At 43.5% G+C, this 16,101-nt stretch overlaps 2 protein-coding genes across 4 annotated transcripts in view; both read right to left on the bottom strand.

Annotated features, from left to right (window-relative positions):
• Positions 1 to 2,991, bottom strand: part of CNBD2 (cyclic nucleotide binding domain containing 2) — a 34,616-nt gene extending 31,625 nt beyond the window's left edge. Inside the window, exons 1-3 of the mRNA XM_084818191.1 lie at positions 2,559 to 2,991; positions 2,182 to 2,304; positions 716 to 769 (exon numbers count right to left, since the gene is read on the bottom strand). Of these exons, the coding sequence (XP_084674317.1) occupies positions 716 to 769; positions 2,182 to 2,271 (144 nt within the window). The 5' untranslated portion in view covers positions 2,272 to 2,304; positions 2,559 to 2,991. The remainder of the gene's footprint in view (positions 1 to 715; positions 770 to 2,181; positions 2,305 to 2,558) is intronic.
• A 1,869-nt stretch (positions 2,992 to 4,860) lies between these two features.
• Positions 4,861 to 16,101, bottom strand: part of CARF (calcium responsive transcription factor) — a 50,725-nt gene continuing 39,484 nt past the window's right edge. The window contains exons 15-19 of one of the 3 annotated variants that reach the window (XM_084818160.1): positions 9,888 to 14,833; positions 9,416 to 9,487; positions 9,016 to 9,143; positions 8,641 to 8,761; positions 4,861 to 5,057 (exon numbers count right to left, since the gene is read on the bottom strand). In XM_084818160.1, coding sequence (XP_084674286.1) covers positions 14,736 to 14,833 — 98 coding nt within the window. In that variant the 3' untranslated portion in view covers positions 4,861 to 5,057; positions 8,641 to 8,761; positions 9,016 to 9,143; positions 9,416 to 9,487; positions 9,888 to 14,735. Of the gene's footprint in view, positions 5,058 to 8,640; positions 8,762 to 9,015; positions 9,144 to 9,415; positions 9,488 to 9,887; positions 14,834 to 16,101 lie in introns of those variants that run through there. The other 2 variants (XM_084818170.1, XM_084818178.1) reach the window with 2 other exon arrangements.

Here is a 16,101-nt window from a genome sequence, read left to right as displayed (position 1 = left end):
ACCAAGTGGCCCTATCCCTCCCACTTTAAAACAATACACACATTTGCTTACTGGTAGCTGGGATTGCTATGAAATAGGTTTCTGTTGGTGCTGAAAACTGTGGGTTCAAAGGAGTTATTTAGTGTGCTGGGGCTCAGACCCCAACTGTGCCTTGTACTCAAGTCTTTTGGGCAGGTTACTTGTCTGCCATGCCTCCCATGGCAGCCATTTTGTACTGGTGCCCAGGAGTTTCTCAAATAGACAAATGTGCCCACGACCCAAAAAGTTTCTCTACCCCTTGTGTAGACCCTTGAATGTGAATCAGGCCATGCACAGGTGATCTGTCCACCTTTCCTTTTCTTTTTTAATGACGATGTTTTGAGAAGATATGCCAATTTGGAAGCTGAAGAGGATTGTTTCGATCTGGTGGTGCCCTATGAGACTATCACTTGAAAAGCAAACAGCATTTCAAGACTTTGTTGAGTGCCAAGCTGCAAGGGCTGAAGCACGTCTCATCTACAAGGGGCTCAGCTATGCGCTCAAGGGCAAGTCAGTAAGGAAGAGCTGGTATCACCTTGAGCTCCTAATGTCACTTCCCAGAGGGATAAACCACCCCAAAGTTTATGTGTGGGGACCATTGCACTACATCCCCTCTTATGCCCTGCCCAGCCCCACAAAGCCCCCTGGGTGTCTGTCACTGTAGGTGCAACAAAAATAGGAATTTCTTTGTCCAGACCTTTGAAACGCTGAACTCATGCCGGTCAAACACAATATTGGAACTTGTCCTGTCCTAAAAATTAAACATTAAAAGGCAATTAATTTCATTAGGAGCTCTGTAAGAAGAAAACTTAAAAGGGTTCTACAGCCATACTTTGGGTTGTATCCAATCTTAGTCTAACTTAAGTCCCATTCATTTCAATGGGTCTATTCTAAATAGGACTAACACGGGATACAAGCCTTAATCTTAGATCTTTTAAATAATTGTATGATGTATGTTGACTTTGTATTTAAAAAGTGTGATGACCCTTTAAAGCTTTAGGTTTACTGTGGCATGAGCATTTGTAGGCAAGAGCCACCAACTGGATACATGAAATAAGCATAACAGGAAATATGTACTTATGTACAGATGTTGAGGTACAGTGGTGAGACTTGGGGCCAAACTAAATATTACATTGGATATCTGAGTTGGATCTACACATGCGCGCGCGCGCGCACACACACACACACACACACACACACACACTAAAAACAACAAACCATCAATAGGCAGAGCAGAGACTCCACTTACCCTGCAAAATGTACTCTTATGAAATATCTGGGGAAAAATTAACTAAATCCATCTGGCTAATGTAAGCGGAGGGGCTGGCTATATTTTTAGCCTGTCCTCAGCTGGATCCCTGGATGATATCCCAATTAGCTTTGTACAGGGTTGATGCACCACAGTTGTAATTCTATATGACAATATCTTATCTCAATACTTAGATCATTTTTATATCACACCAGTTTGTCTGCTCAGGACACACCCACCTACTGCACATTTGCCACAGAATTCTCAAGTGTTGCATAAGTTTCTGAGAAGGGTTCTCAAGTGAACACTGGGGGAACATGGGGTGTTGGCTAACCCTAAGGTGGACAACCCCTGAAAGACTACATTCTGGCATATGGATGGGGTACCAGCGATGGAGCCTGGAGTCAGGGGTAGAGCTGAGCAGTAAAGAGGAAGAGCCACTATTTGAGGGGTGGAAGCTCAGTGGTAGAGTACCTGCTTTGCGAGCAGAAGGCTCCAGGTTCAATCCCTGACATCTCCAGGTAGGGCTAGGAAAGATTACTGCTTGAAATCCTGGAGAGCCGCTGCTGCCAGTCCGTGTCATTAATACCGGGCTAGATGGACCAATGGTCTAACTCAGTATAATGCAGCTTCCTATATTCCTATGGGCAATTTGTGGCCCTCCAAATGTTTTGGTCTGCAGCTCCCATGATCCCTCAGGATTGGCTATGCTGGCTAGAGCTAATAGACGTTGTAGGCCAAAACAGCTGGAGGGCTACAAGTCCCAGATGAAAATACTTGCACAACTTTCCAGATGTTTATCCCCTAAAGACTTAGGCAATTTTCATTATTTTATTAAAAATTAAAACCCATTAATTATGTCAATAACAAGCAAAAAGCTAATTGTAGTTAGTTTCTGTTAAAGTCTTTACTACCTCAATCTCCCCACGACAATCTTTCTCTATCAGGTGAAATCCTGAGAATCCTTTCAGTCCAAGTCGGAAACATTTGCATACTTTGATCATCAGGATAATATCCACAATGAGCCTGTGGAAATTCTTTGGAAAAAAAGGACAAATACGGAAAACAATGGTATCATTTCTTTCAAGAAGAGATAGAACATGGGGTTAACAGTGCTGATTAGGATGGAAAAGACCCACAAGACCGGTTCCACACAAGTGGGTGAAATACTCCCCCCGCCCCACGTATGTATGTGTCATGAGCCCTGGCCGTTGGACCTTCCAGTATGCAGCAGAGAACTCTGGTGAGAATGAGGTACAGGTTGTTTCCTCAGGGGTATAGCAGTCAGTACCTTATTCAGGGCTCTCACAGAAGATCTTAAGTACTGGTGGTGGGTGGGATGGCTTGTACAGGAAGAGATGTTCTCTGAAGCAATTGGGACCCAAACTGCTTAGGGCTTTAAAAGTCAAGACCAACACTATAGATTAGGACAAGAAACAAATAGGCAGCCAGTGCAACTATCTTGCAATAGGTGAAATATGAGGAGAAATTATCCACACCTACCGAGAAGTGGGCTGCCACATTCTGCATTATCTGAAGTTTCTAAACAATTTTGGAAAGCAGCTCTAGACAGAGCACACTGGAGTAGTCTAATGTTCTGGAAGATATCAGAACATGAATGAAGGGGGCCAGGACTCTATCTGCCGGAAGCTGGTACAGCTGATGTAGCAAACAGAGCTCCTAAAAGGCATTCTGGGCCACAGCTGCTACCTGGGAAATCCAAGAGCAACACTAAGTCCAACGGTAACAAATATGATCCTTACGGGGAAATGTGACCTCCTCCCCAGAACAGCCATAACCCAGACAACTAAAGAATGCAGTGATGTCACATCATGTGTTTCTTCTACCAAACATTACAGGGGGGACATGTTTGTGTGCATGCATGTGTGTTTGTGTGTGTGGGGTTCACAGGTCAGGGAGCAGTGGCACTGCTTAGTCTGGAACACAGGGTGCAGGTCTAAGGCTTTATGGTCTGGGAGGTCCCCCAAATAACCTCATGACGCAAGCAGCGGTTGTGGCAGCAGCAGCAGTGGTGGTGGTGACAGTGGTTTCTCCTGCTGCTGTGCTGCCAAGGAAAGTGCTACTGTGGTGGCAGGCAGCTGATTGAGGCTGCAGCCCAGCCCCCATAATGCACCATTTTAAAGTATTTTTATTGACCAATCTTGAGTAGCAGGTATCTGAACCAGTCAGATGTTGCCTTTGTGGGTGGGGCATAGCCAATGAGGGCACTGGAACAGTGAGAAGACTACTCCTTCCTGCTCTGGTGCCCTCATTGCTTGTGCCCCCCCCCAAAAAAAAAACCCCATGCAGTGTCTGACTGGTTCAGATTGCTGCTACTCAAGATTAGCTAATAAAAATACTTTACTTTGCAATGGTGCATTGCAAGGCTGCAGCCTCAACCGCTGGGCCATCATCATCATGGCACTTTCCTTTGGCAGCAGGAGGAGGAGGAGGAGGAGGAGCCAGAGCCGCCGCTGGAGCTGCCACTGCTAGTAGGTTTAAAAACAACAACACGGCAGTGTGGAGCTGTGTCCCCCCCCACACCTGGTAGTGCTTTTCTCAGGGTGCTTCCAGATGGATGGCTCCGAGTGCTACCACTCAAAAGGCCTAGTGGAACTATTCTGTCTTTTCCCCTCTGTAACAGATTGTTTTTTTCTGTGTGGCAAGTAAAAGGGCAAAGCAGTAGGAAAACAAAGGAGGGTTACAAATGGAAGACAATGATGCCTGGGCACCCTGTGAAATTCCATGAATAAAGCCGGGCATTTGACAATAAATGCATTGCCTGGAAGCGCCCTTCATGACTATGCGTGTAGTTAATCCTTAGAGCCAAAGCCAAGAGATTCTAATTCTTCTTGACGCCTTCACCTACGGGGGGAGGGGGGGGAGGGGAGGGGAGGGCAGCAGGCAGTCCTACTATTAGGCCGAGTGAGGTGGCTACCTTAGAGAAGTGAGGTGAAAAGTGTTCCATAACCCTTTCTCCACCCATTGTTTCCCTGTTCCAAATTGTCCCCACCCCAAGCCAATCTTATATTCACTCTCTAACACCTTCCTCTTACTTCTAACTAGTTAATCTTTTAATATATTTTCATTCAGTCATTCCTTTAGCCAGTTTCACTGAAAGCCTCTGTTAATTTTCTGATCTCTCAGCCTGACTAATGTTCTTCCTGCTCCCTTTCTGAAGCCTTGCCCTTCCACTCTTAATGCTGCTGCTACTTTAATCTGCCCTACCATCGCTGTGGATATCTTTCTCCTCTTTTCTGGTATTCACACCAACAGCCATTTCCTTAATGTTCAGTTCATGGCATGTAGGCCCATATGCCTGGCTCTGAGGGAGAGGTGTCCAAGGAGACACTTCTGTATTGGAGCAGCTGCTTGACTAGCTAAACCAAGGACCCAGTGGCTGCTCTGGAGGGGAAGTGTCCCAGGAGACTGGCTACAGCACAGGCAATCTCTTAGGACAGCTCTCCAGCCAGGCAATGCCTGGTTCTGAGGGACGGCCCCCTCAGAGCCAGGCATTTGGGCCTGGTTGGCTCTCTGAAGTGCCATCCCGGCTGCGTTCTCCATATGATGCGGCTCTCCTGCTGCTCCGCTGCCTGAGGCAAGGGATTCACCCCTCCTCATGGGAGGGCCAGCCTCGAGTCCAACACATCTGGAGGGCATCAGATTGGGGAAGGCTGGCCTACATTCTCTGTGGAGAGGGGGAAAGGGAGTGTACAGATCCAGGTGTCTGCACAGGGGGAAATGCATACCTTAATTCCCAATTTGCGGCCAGTTGTACTTCGCTTATAACCTATAAAACAAAATTAAATAGCATGTGTGTTTTTAAGCACATCTATTCATGAAAGACAATTTTCCCATTCCCACCCCGCCCCCCATTTCATGCTGCAGGTACCTGAACCTACAGAAAAGCCTCACTGGAGGGTCAGGGGGCCCTCCTGAACAATGTGAGATGGGGCATGGAGCCTGCTGGGGAAGGGAGGAATCCGCCAAAACTGGGCAGAGCCCTGTCTGGGTTTGGACAACTCCCCCTCCCCTAGCAATCCCCATGCCCCATCCCACGTTATTCATGAGGGACTGCTGACCCTCTAGAGCAGGAGTGTTGACCCTCGTACCTGAGGACTGAAATTCTATTTCGGATAAGCTCTTGGCGTCTACATTCCAATGTTGGGCAGGAGCAAAGGGGCGAGGCCAAAAATACGAGTATATTTTAGCATAAAGCTCTTACTGCCAGTAGCTAAGCCTGAGGAGAGACATGTCAACCTTTTTAGGATGGGGAAAAATGCACAAAAGTGGAGAAACAACTGAATGATCAGTGGTCGGGAAAAAGGGACAGGGCCACCAGCAGAAAGTTGGAGGGTCCTGGATTTGGTCACCAGGTCTGACGTTCTGCACTCCTGCTCTTGAGAGGCTTTTCAGGGGCACAGATCCAGATTACATTGTAATTATTTCATTGCAGACCAGTATTTCCTGTGTTCTCCTTATATGCCTTCTTCCCGCAGGCCTTATTTACATAGGATTTTTTTGGTAATAAAATGTAATTGCCTCATCAGCCTATCAAGTGTGGACAGATAAAGTTCTCCATTCCATTCCCCTCACCTAGTTTTCCTTACCCCTCCCTTCCCATCAGTGAGTCGGCATTCCATGCCCACTGAGTATGCTTAGTTTTCATTGGGCTGTTTTGCCCCCCCGCCCGCCGGAAAGTATTTTTGTACTTCTGGAAAGTTGGACATCTCAAAGTTCCCCTAGGCCTACTGATACCTCCCTCTTGTGTGCAGATGGTGCTGTTTTGGCTACATAAACAGAGATATTTGGATAATTGAGTGCTATGTATGATTGTTAAAAATGAAACTAGCATATATGGAGGCAGTATCTCTCTGCATACCAGATCTTGGTGACAAACAGCGGGATAGCCATCTCCTCCACACCCTGCTTGTGATCTGCTCAGAGGCGTCTGGCTGATGGAAACTGAAGACCTGACTAGGTAGACCATGGGCTGAAGGGGTAGGCAGCCTGATGCCCTCCAGACGTTTTGAACTACAACTCCCATAATCTCTGACCTTTGGCCACAGTGGCTGGGGCTGATGGGAGGAGGGCACCAGGTTGCTTATCCCAATGTTCTGGTGGCCGAACCAGCGTTAAGAAGACAGAGGCTCATGAAGATGGGCTTCTCCATCAGGTAAGGTTTTTCTCCGTTCCAGATGCTTCTGCTAATCTTCTTTTCTAATTAAACTTGTTAAACCTGTCTGGTATGGTCAGATTTGATGAACAAGGTTTTTTATGTAACACGGGGAGGTCACTTAAGAGAAACGATAATTGCATTAAAATATCAGTGTGAAATAGTACCACCAACAGTTCTTAGTACTTATATAGTACATTCCAGTGTATTCAATACTTTACCTATTGTATTTGTGTAGTTAAGAATGGGGAACTTGTCACCCTCTAGGTATTATTGGACTATAACTCCCACCATCTGTGACCATTGGCTATGCTGGCTGAAGGGCCACAGGTTCCCCAGCTCTGGTGTAATCCTTCCAACAGCTCCATAACAAGTTTGGCCAGTATTATTCACACAGGGGTTGAAACAACTGCGGCTTTCCTAAGGCTGACTACTACGTTAATGTCCAAAGTGAAGTTTGAATCAGGGATTTGCTGGGTTACAGCAATTCCTTAGTCACTACCCTAAAACATGGTTCATAGATCAAAAGCAAAAAGGAAACAACCAATGAGAACTGCAAAAAAAAAAAAAATCTAAGGCATCGCCAGCCCATATAATAACCTATGTCTTTTTTTCCTTCCTCCACTGACTGCCATATCGATCAGCTTTAGGTGAAAAGAATGGCAATTCACTCCCAAAATTGCAAAACTCAAAAGCATTCTTCATAGAACAAATGCCCTAAAATAACCTTCCTCAACCTGGTGACTTCCAGATGTTCTGGACCACAACATTGGCTATGTTCGTTAGGCTGACGGGAGTTGACATCCAAAACATCAGGAGGGCACTAGGTTGGGGAAGGCTGCCTAAAAAGAAAGAAAACCAAGCAGATGAAAAATAGTTGGCAGAGAGCCAGTGTAGTGTAGAGGCTAGTTGCACTTCAGCTGGTGAGCTGGGTTCAAATCCCCACTCAGTAGCGGATGATCTTCAGACAGATGCTATTGCTCAGCCTAACCTACCAGACAGAATAGCTGCAGGGATAAAAATGAGGGTGGTAGAACCATACATTTCACCCCACGTTCCCTTGAGGGCAAGGGGGATATAAATAAAACCTATGCTATCAGGAAATAGCATTCCGGAAGCACTCGGGAGATCCCATGAGGAAGAAACAGTGTATTAGAGATGTGACAAAAGATAAGGAGGACAAAAAGGGTAATAGATGTGACATGCAAGAACAGGCCAGGCAAGATTTTTTCATCCTCCGCTAATTAAGGTAGCCTTCCTAAACCCGGTGGGATCCAGATGTGTTGGATTAAAACTCCCAGGATGCCGCCGCTAGCATGGCTGGCTGGGGCATGCTGGGAATTGTGGTCCAGTACATCTGGAGGCCATCAGGTTAGGGAAGGCTGAAATAAGGTAGGAATAGGCAATTCTGTTCTTCTCCCCAGCACTCACTAAGCCAAGGACGTAAGAGTAGTCTTGCAGTAGGCAAACGTCTTCTCCATGGCTGAATGGACATGGCTAGAAGCTTCCTGAGGATGCCTCCCTTGGAGGGCTTAGATTCGCCAACCAAAGGCTTTTTGTGAGGAGATCAGAACCAACTGCTATAGAATCAACCAACTCCACTCTCAGGACAATCCACATTCCATTCTTCTTTCTAGTGAGAGAATGCAAGAACCGGGCTAGAACTAAAGTCCACCTCACGCAGCATTCCATCCTCCACAGTGGCTTGCCTATAGGACTCTGGGAATCTTACAAGCAGGGCATAAGGACAGCCATCTTCTTCTCTGCATAAGCATCTGAGACCACCTCTGAGTATCTGGCTTGCACAGTTATAATTTAACTACCATGACTAATATTTATTTAAAATAAAAGGCCACTGATAGATCAGTCCTCTAGAGCCCTGGTTCTTACCTTCAGCTCCACACATTGAATGGTCATGTAGGGGAGGAGCGGGATAGCATCTGCTGGAACCAGCCGTCCTTGTATTCAGCCAAAGCTAGAAATGGCCAGTGAGTGAATATAAATCAAGGGGTCCTCCAGATGTTTTGGTCTAAAACTTCCATCAGCCCTAGCCAGCATAGCCAATGGTGCAGGATCATGGGATCTGTAGGCCAAACAATTCTGGAGAGCTACAAGATGACCACCCCTTGCATGTACTCACAAATCAGGAACTCTGATTGTATAAAGATTACCAATCACAGAAATAACCCATGCTTACCTTTGTCTGAAAGACCACTTTCAACTGGATTCACACATCACGCTCACAACCTCCGGTCGGAATCAGCTCACACACAGCATGCATCCCTGCAAATCATGGGTGAAATGATCCCTCAGAATAGCTGAAGAGGACCAGCAGAAGCACATAATTATGACATGGCTTGTCTATTGTGAAACTTGTACTTACAATAAAAGCAGGTGAATGTCTGAAGTTTAATAAGTTTTTTCATGGTGCTTGGTGTATTTCACATTTGCCTGGCATATTTCAAGGCAGTAGGAAACTTTGTTGATGTATCTAGAGGCACCCATGTCCTTCCTGGCAGAGACTAGTGCAATTGCTGAAGGATCACTGAATGGCTTCATAACTGATACCTACCATAACAGATGTAGAGGTAAACCTTCTCCTGGCTGCAGATATGAAAACCTTACGCTTCAACAAATTCTGTTCCAGCTGTGGCATCCCTTCCAAAATACATGAGGAGCTTCATTGTTTATGCGATATGCCTTCAGAAAGAAAAAATTGACTTAGGGAGTTATGAATTTCATCAGTGCATATGTGGAATTCTCAAGGAAAACATACATCAAGTGAGCATGGGGAAATGGCACAGTTCTGGTTTACCTACATCGAACTCATTCACAGAGTTTTCCACAGAATATACACTGGCAACCACAACTTGTTAGCATATTGCCTTGGTCAGATTGTCTTCAATCAGCCAAAGTATGCAAAATATCTTGTCCAACTGCAATACAACATGCTGAAAATGAAGGAGACTTACCTTAAATTACAAATTACTTTGAAGAAGTGGCTCTGTCCATATATCAAACAAGACAGAATGTCTCAAGACCTGCTGTTGACATGACATTGGAATAGTCAGTGGTAATGCTCCAAGTGATGTAACAGGAATTTTAGCATTCACCAATTCAATATCTGCCAGACAAAGTTGGCCATGAAGCTATTTCATGAGAACAAGCATTTTGGGTTTCATAAAACAGGAAGCCTTTACTGCTGAACTGTGACTTGCCAATGTGAGGGAAGATCACACACAAATGAACATCATTGTCAAGACTGAAGAAAGTCTAAATCATTTGATGCAAACATTGAACTCTCATTGTTGTGCTACATGAGCTATGGGAAATTTCCATCAGCCACTACAGCTGATTTCCCATTGAACATATTCCACAAGAGAAGTGAAGCTTATGACAACCAATTAATTATGACAAACCAATTATATGGTCACAGATAAGCACCTTTTCTTCTGAAGGAGCAAGAAAAAGATGGTAGAAAGATATGCAGGGAGTCATATCTCCTGACCCCAGTGCCTCATGCTTTGTGCCACATAGATGCAGCCATGCTTTCAATTAAGTCAGTTCTCATGACGACACTTGAAAGCAGAACTGACAATCAGGAACCATCTTCCACAGGTTGCACACTGGTTGATGGAATGTTCCTTCTTCATGCCCTAGGTGAACTTCCTCCAATATTTGGAGGCATCTCAAAGATACCTTTTTTGTAAGACTGTGCAAGGTGAGTGGCAGTGATGTACACATTTATTTTTGGCAGGATTGTGACTCCATCAATAAAAGATCCTGAATGAGACAGAAAAGCCAACATGAGCTGCTGTGATCAGCAGTTTGCATTTTTTGGAATAGAAATGAGACGATCTTCGGAATTCGTTAAAGCACTAAGGAATGATAAGTTCAAAGCAGCTCTAGTCCTGTTTCTTATGAAAGTATGTAAATCTGATGTTTACATCATTCTTAATCCCAAAGTATTGCATGTAGTCCTAAGAGTTATGTTTTCCACACTGTGAATGGTAGTATATAATACAGTGAAGAGAGCACCTTTAAATGCATTCATGATGAGGCAAATTCCCAATTGAATTACCACCTTGCAATATCATGTACCTCACCAACAACACTGTCATTCACACCAAGAACAATAGATTAGTCGGCCATTCGTCTGGGAAACATTTCACATTTAGATGAAGTAAATATCTAGATGGAAGTAGGGCCTTAAGTCAAAGAACAAGGTGAGGTACATAGATGTGGGAAGGCTAGCAAACACACTGGGGTCCCGACCTGGATTTCATTGCTTCACTGGATGTGACCGCAAAGCAACAGTTTCAAGATTCCGGAAAGAAATAAGAATGCACAAGCTACTTTTTCTTTTTTAGGGGTTTGGGGCTGAAGTACGAGAGGTGAGTAGGGATTTTACATTGGTGTTTTCTGGGGGCGGGGTTGTGATGTTAATTGTTTTTAATGTTTTCATAACTGAAATAACAAAATATAAAAGTATTCTTGTAGCAAAAAAAAACCCCTTTGACTTCATTGCTAAGATAGTTCATAATTTTAGAACCAATGTGCACAGTTCCTATTCGTTACAGCAGAAATTGTTATGACTCCAGCCATATTAAATGGTCTGATTTAGGATTGGCCCCATACAAAGCAGTTAGATTGGATATTTTAAAATGCAGGAAGGTGATCTCTACCAAGTGGTACCAGTTTCAGCCCTGTTCCTTTTGACTTAATTAATGGATCCCACTTCCCCTTTTCAGAGGAGTAAGGAAGAGAGCAAGCCCCTACAGAGTCAGTTTGAACAGTCTGAAATTACGTACACTATTCCCCAACAGAAATTGCTTGTTTCTTCCATGAGTCCTATGATATTATTGGCCCCAAAGAGGGGTTTGGGGGGCTGCCATCCCCTAAACACAACAGCAGTGGCATTTTGGTGATGCCACAACTTTGTGTGAGATGTCTCAACAGTTAAACCTTCTGTACCTTATCAGTATTTTGACACAGGCTCTTGGACTATCAAAGTGCTAAATGCGCTCTGTTATCATGTGTCTGCTCAGATGCATTGTCACCAACCTAGCTGGCCCCACATAAATGGAGAAGATGGTGAGTCTGGCTCTTAGTGGGGCCTCTTAATGAGTCTGGGAACTGAAAAGTACCTGACCCGACCATATGTCAGGGTGAGCGATCCTGTTACAACACCTTTATGATAAATGTCAGGAAGTGATATTCTTCCCCAGGAACTTAAAAATGGGTTTACACTGAGGCAGCAAGATCATCCATTTTTAGACTTCAAGCTTTGCAATTCAAGTTGTCCCTTTCTTTAATAAATTACAATTGAAATGTGTTACATTGATAATACACTGATAGTTGGACATCGTTACTTCAAGTATTTGTTTAAGCATACATAGTAAAAATAGTAAGACAAAACATCATAAAGTCTGTATTTTGCAAGAGTATGTGTAAAATTATTTTCTGAATAGGAAAAAAGGGGCAGACTGAGAAAAATCCATACTCTCAGTTTTCTGTTGCAATCCGTAGCCTTCCTCAGAACAGACTGCTCAGGAATATGTCTAGGACAGAATACTGAACGTTGAATACTGAATCAACAATATCTAAGGTGAGTGCTATGACTGAAATACTGACTTTCTATGAGCAATCATTTCCCGTAGAAAATTTTCCTTAGAAAACACGCACACCAATTTGTGTTTTAAAAAAATCTCAAAATTTACATTTTAATATGAAACAATATACAGTGTGTACACACAAAATGTGTTTCCAAATTTGTACGAGCTGAAACATGTTCATATTCACATGATTAACTGTTAATCTTTACAGCTCAAATGCAAAGTTATTGGTCCTTCATTATTAGACACTGCCAATGGTGAACAGGGATGTCGGTATTTCCAAAATGGTTCTTTGTATTTTAGCTGCACACATGGAGTTGGATAAGATAGTTACACTTAAGTCCTATTGTTTTCAATGGGAACGAAATCATGATACAATCTGGAACAGAATCCCAGGCATGTAAATTACTCATTAGAAAAGAGGTTCAAGACTGTGGACTACATATACCTTCTGATGGCACCCTGCCTGTATGCTGTACTATTTCTCTCCCTCCCCAAATGACAAGAGCAGTTGCCAAAATATCTTTATAACACAGCTACAGTGACAAATATGGGATAAAATGCACCCATATGGCTTAAATCTTTTCAAGAAAGGGGATTTTGGAAATACCTAACGTCGCTGTCAATTGACTTTTGCTTTCTGAACCAAGATTTCCATGTAATAAGAAAAATGGAGAAAGGAATGCTGGATTTGTAACAGGACCCAAAAAGTAATTGCTGATTGTCAACGGTATCTAGCGTTGCCAGATCTAGACTTAGAGAGCTAAAGATATGCACAGGAGGAAAGCTCTATCAGGCGTGATTCTCCCATCACTGCAAAATTCCAACTGGGAAGGGAGCACCAAGTAAACCTCAACTCCTTTTTGCAGAGTTTTGTACCTTAAAAGGTACAGAGCCCTCGTGGCTGTAAAGTATAAGAGGCTGCTCTCTATATAATGCACTGCTGACTTCAAATTATATATATGCACATCAAGTTCCTTCTGCATGCAGGATAATTCAAAGTCACAAATGAAAACATTTGATTTCATTTTGGATCAATGCTACAAAGGCTTTGCACTTTGACACTAATTTCAGAAATGACAGAGAAAGAGGATATCAGCATAACAGATATTGTGTACGAATCCTGAGAAATAACATGTAAGACAAAAGTCTCATTGGAGTTATCAGACAAGTGCCAAAGCACAATGAGATTCTAATAGAGTGGTGATTTAGGTTACCCATGTGGAGCAATTCTATTTGTAATTAATGGAGCATATTTCTGTGGTACATCTCTAATTTAAGCTATATTTGCACACGCAAAGAGACTCATTCAAAAAGAAAAACATTCAGAATAAAGAAATAGCATTTTAACACTTACTTTGCCAGTGCTAAAGACAGGCAGTGCGATTCAGCAATCTATTTGGAAACAGGCACTCTGAGCAAAGCACACAGGACTATCCCACTTGGAAAAGTGCCCACCTAAATTTTAAAGGATGTAGTTGATTTGCAGACTAGCTTCTTCCCCTGAAATGAATGGAGATCTATGCTTAGAAGAACTCGCTGTGCATCCAGAGCACCAAAACACCGTATCATGTCATGAGCACATGGTTGTTATATTATTGTTAATGATTTTGAACCCTACACATGTGAGTAATGCCATCAGAACTCTGCTTCATATACAAGTAGTTATTCCCTTTAAAAAAAAAAGATTGCAGAAATCTTCCTTCATCTCTCACCAGTTGAGAGTCTTAACATCTGAACTATGACTACCTTTTGCATTCCTAAAACCTGCCTCTGTAAAAGCATTCACAAGAGGCTCAATTTATCGCAGTAAATCATGGATGGGACTACTACATATTTCTTGTAGAGTCAGAAATGTTATGGATTTTAGAATTCTTTTCCACAGCATGAAAAACTGCATAGGCATGCCCAGGCAGTCAGCTTTTCATCCTTATAATGCTTCTCTGAATATACTGGGGGAAGCGCACAAAGTAAAAAGAAGAGAAAGCAGCTGAAAAGTCACCACCAATTCTTCACCAGATGTAATGGCTACTCTCAGCCATTGTGATCCACTGGTTTCTTTCCCTTCAGTATAAGGAATACAAAATGAGAAAAGAAATCCCATCAATGAGTCTGAAAGTTAAAGGTAGAGAGCAAATCAAAGTTTTTTTCTTCCATAACACCATATCAGTTTAACAGTTTTGCTGGCAACTTCATTCCCCACCACCACTCCCATTTTCAGCCAGCAGTCTTTTCCTATGAAAAAGAAAGGCTCAGTCTAATTAACTAATTTCTCATAACAAGCCATTGCTGCTCCTGTCTGGGCAAGCTCTGTGCATTTGGTGTCGCTAGGACAAGTTGAAGGCTTCAGAAAAGAAAATCCATGGGAACAGCTGTTGTCTGACCCCAAAAAGTTATTTTAAAAAATATCAGGGAACTGATTTTAGAAGACGTTCTGAAATACTGACCACAAGAGGCCATTCGAGTATTACCCAAAACACTGCGTAAGGGAGGATGACAACCACCACCAGCCTTCACATAGGAAGCAAGTCATCTGGAACTGGCAGTGAACCAGATCAGCTGCAAATCAAAACTAACATCTTATCACAGATGGTGTGTGGCGCCTGCATCAAACATTACATTATCGTCTCACAGGCAGACTTTTCCTCATTCCAAGTTATCAACAGTCCCCATAGACTCAAGTATGGATGGTGCTGGGTAGTCTCTGGATTTGTCCATCTCTGCCTTGTCCTTTTGTTTCTTGATTAACATGGCCTGTGCAGACCTCTGGGTTTTCTTGAGAGAGAGAGAGAGAGAGAGAGAGAGATCGCAAAGAGTTAAAACTCTGATAAGACTTTGCTGTTAAAATCTATATCACTCTAAGAGCAGCAAGTGATGGCTACAGCTTGAACTCTTGCTAGCGGGTGCAAAGTTATTATTCTCAGCAGTTGCCTGACTGGCAAATATATTATACGGTAGGAAAATAGTAAGAGTAAGATAGGAAAATAGCAAGAGGTGTTCTCTCCATTCCCATTCATCTCACACAGACACACACATGCATATATGTTATCCTTAACAAACACACACACACAACTACCAGTCAAATGAAACTGGAAAAGTTCCCAAATAATGTGTTCCTCGTTACTGTAATTTTGGGGATTTATACTTACAAACTGTGGGGCCTAGTTCCTTTGGGGGATGGATAAAGACACTAGCAGGGATGGGCAACCAGTGACCCTCTAGATGTTGTTGGACTTCAACTCCCATCAGCCCGAGCCAGCACAGCCAATGGGCAGGGATGGTGGGAATGGTAGTCTAACATCTGGAGGGCCACAGGTTCCCCATTCCTGCACTAGAACCATAACAACTAGCACCAGGGTTCCATTTAAAACTTCCTTTGAAATGCACTTCACCATAGTCCGTAATTTCCATGGTGAGAAGTATTAGGGCTCAAGCCTGTATGCAAAGGAGGTACTCTAACTAGGATGTTACCCCCTCCCCTCCAATCCCAGGTGCAAGGTTAAGGCACTCCATCCACATATTATACTCATGGAAGCCATGGTTACTACTGCTTTACATATTCCAGAGCAGAGCCCTAGCACTGAAAATAGGCTATGAGGATAAAGCCCTTTACTGCTAGCTCATATTAAGCCCTGCCGTGACACAATATGAGCATACACCTTTGAGCAAGAGGATGATATTCATCTATATGCAGAACGAGATAGAGATTCATATTTACCTGTGGCCTACATATACACTTTTATGCATGCGCACACCCACACGTGCACACACCCCTTATTCCAAAGAGGCGTTGCTCATCTATTGTCAGGGCACTCTAGGGGTTGGATCCAGGATCTACCTTCTGCAAGAAGAATAGACTCTGCTTGTGGAAAGTCCCTCCACCCAATTTTGGGGATCCCCCCCCCAATACCACAGCTCAGGGAGCCAGAGGGACTGCCATGGGAAGGAGGGGACAGGGAAGTCCGCTTTTTATCAGCGCAGTTGATCCCGTGTAAATCTGGTTCCAACCCTAGGTCAGTGGCAACCCAAGAATGAAGGAGGAT

Source organism: Heloderma suspectum, chromosome 1, assembly GCF_057233095.1.
Source record: "Heloderma suspectum isolate Gila_16-S chromosome 1, 16-S_ref, whole genome shotgun sequence".
Classification (NCBI taxonomy): domain Eukaryota; kingdom Metazoa; phylum Chordata; class Lepidosauria; order Squamata; family Helodermatidae; genus Heloderma; species Heloderma suspectum.
Note: the sequence above shows the minus strand (reverse complement) of the source record. Positions and strands in the feature narration are given on the sequence as shown.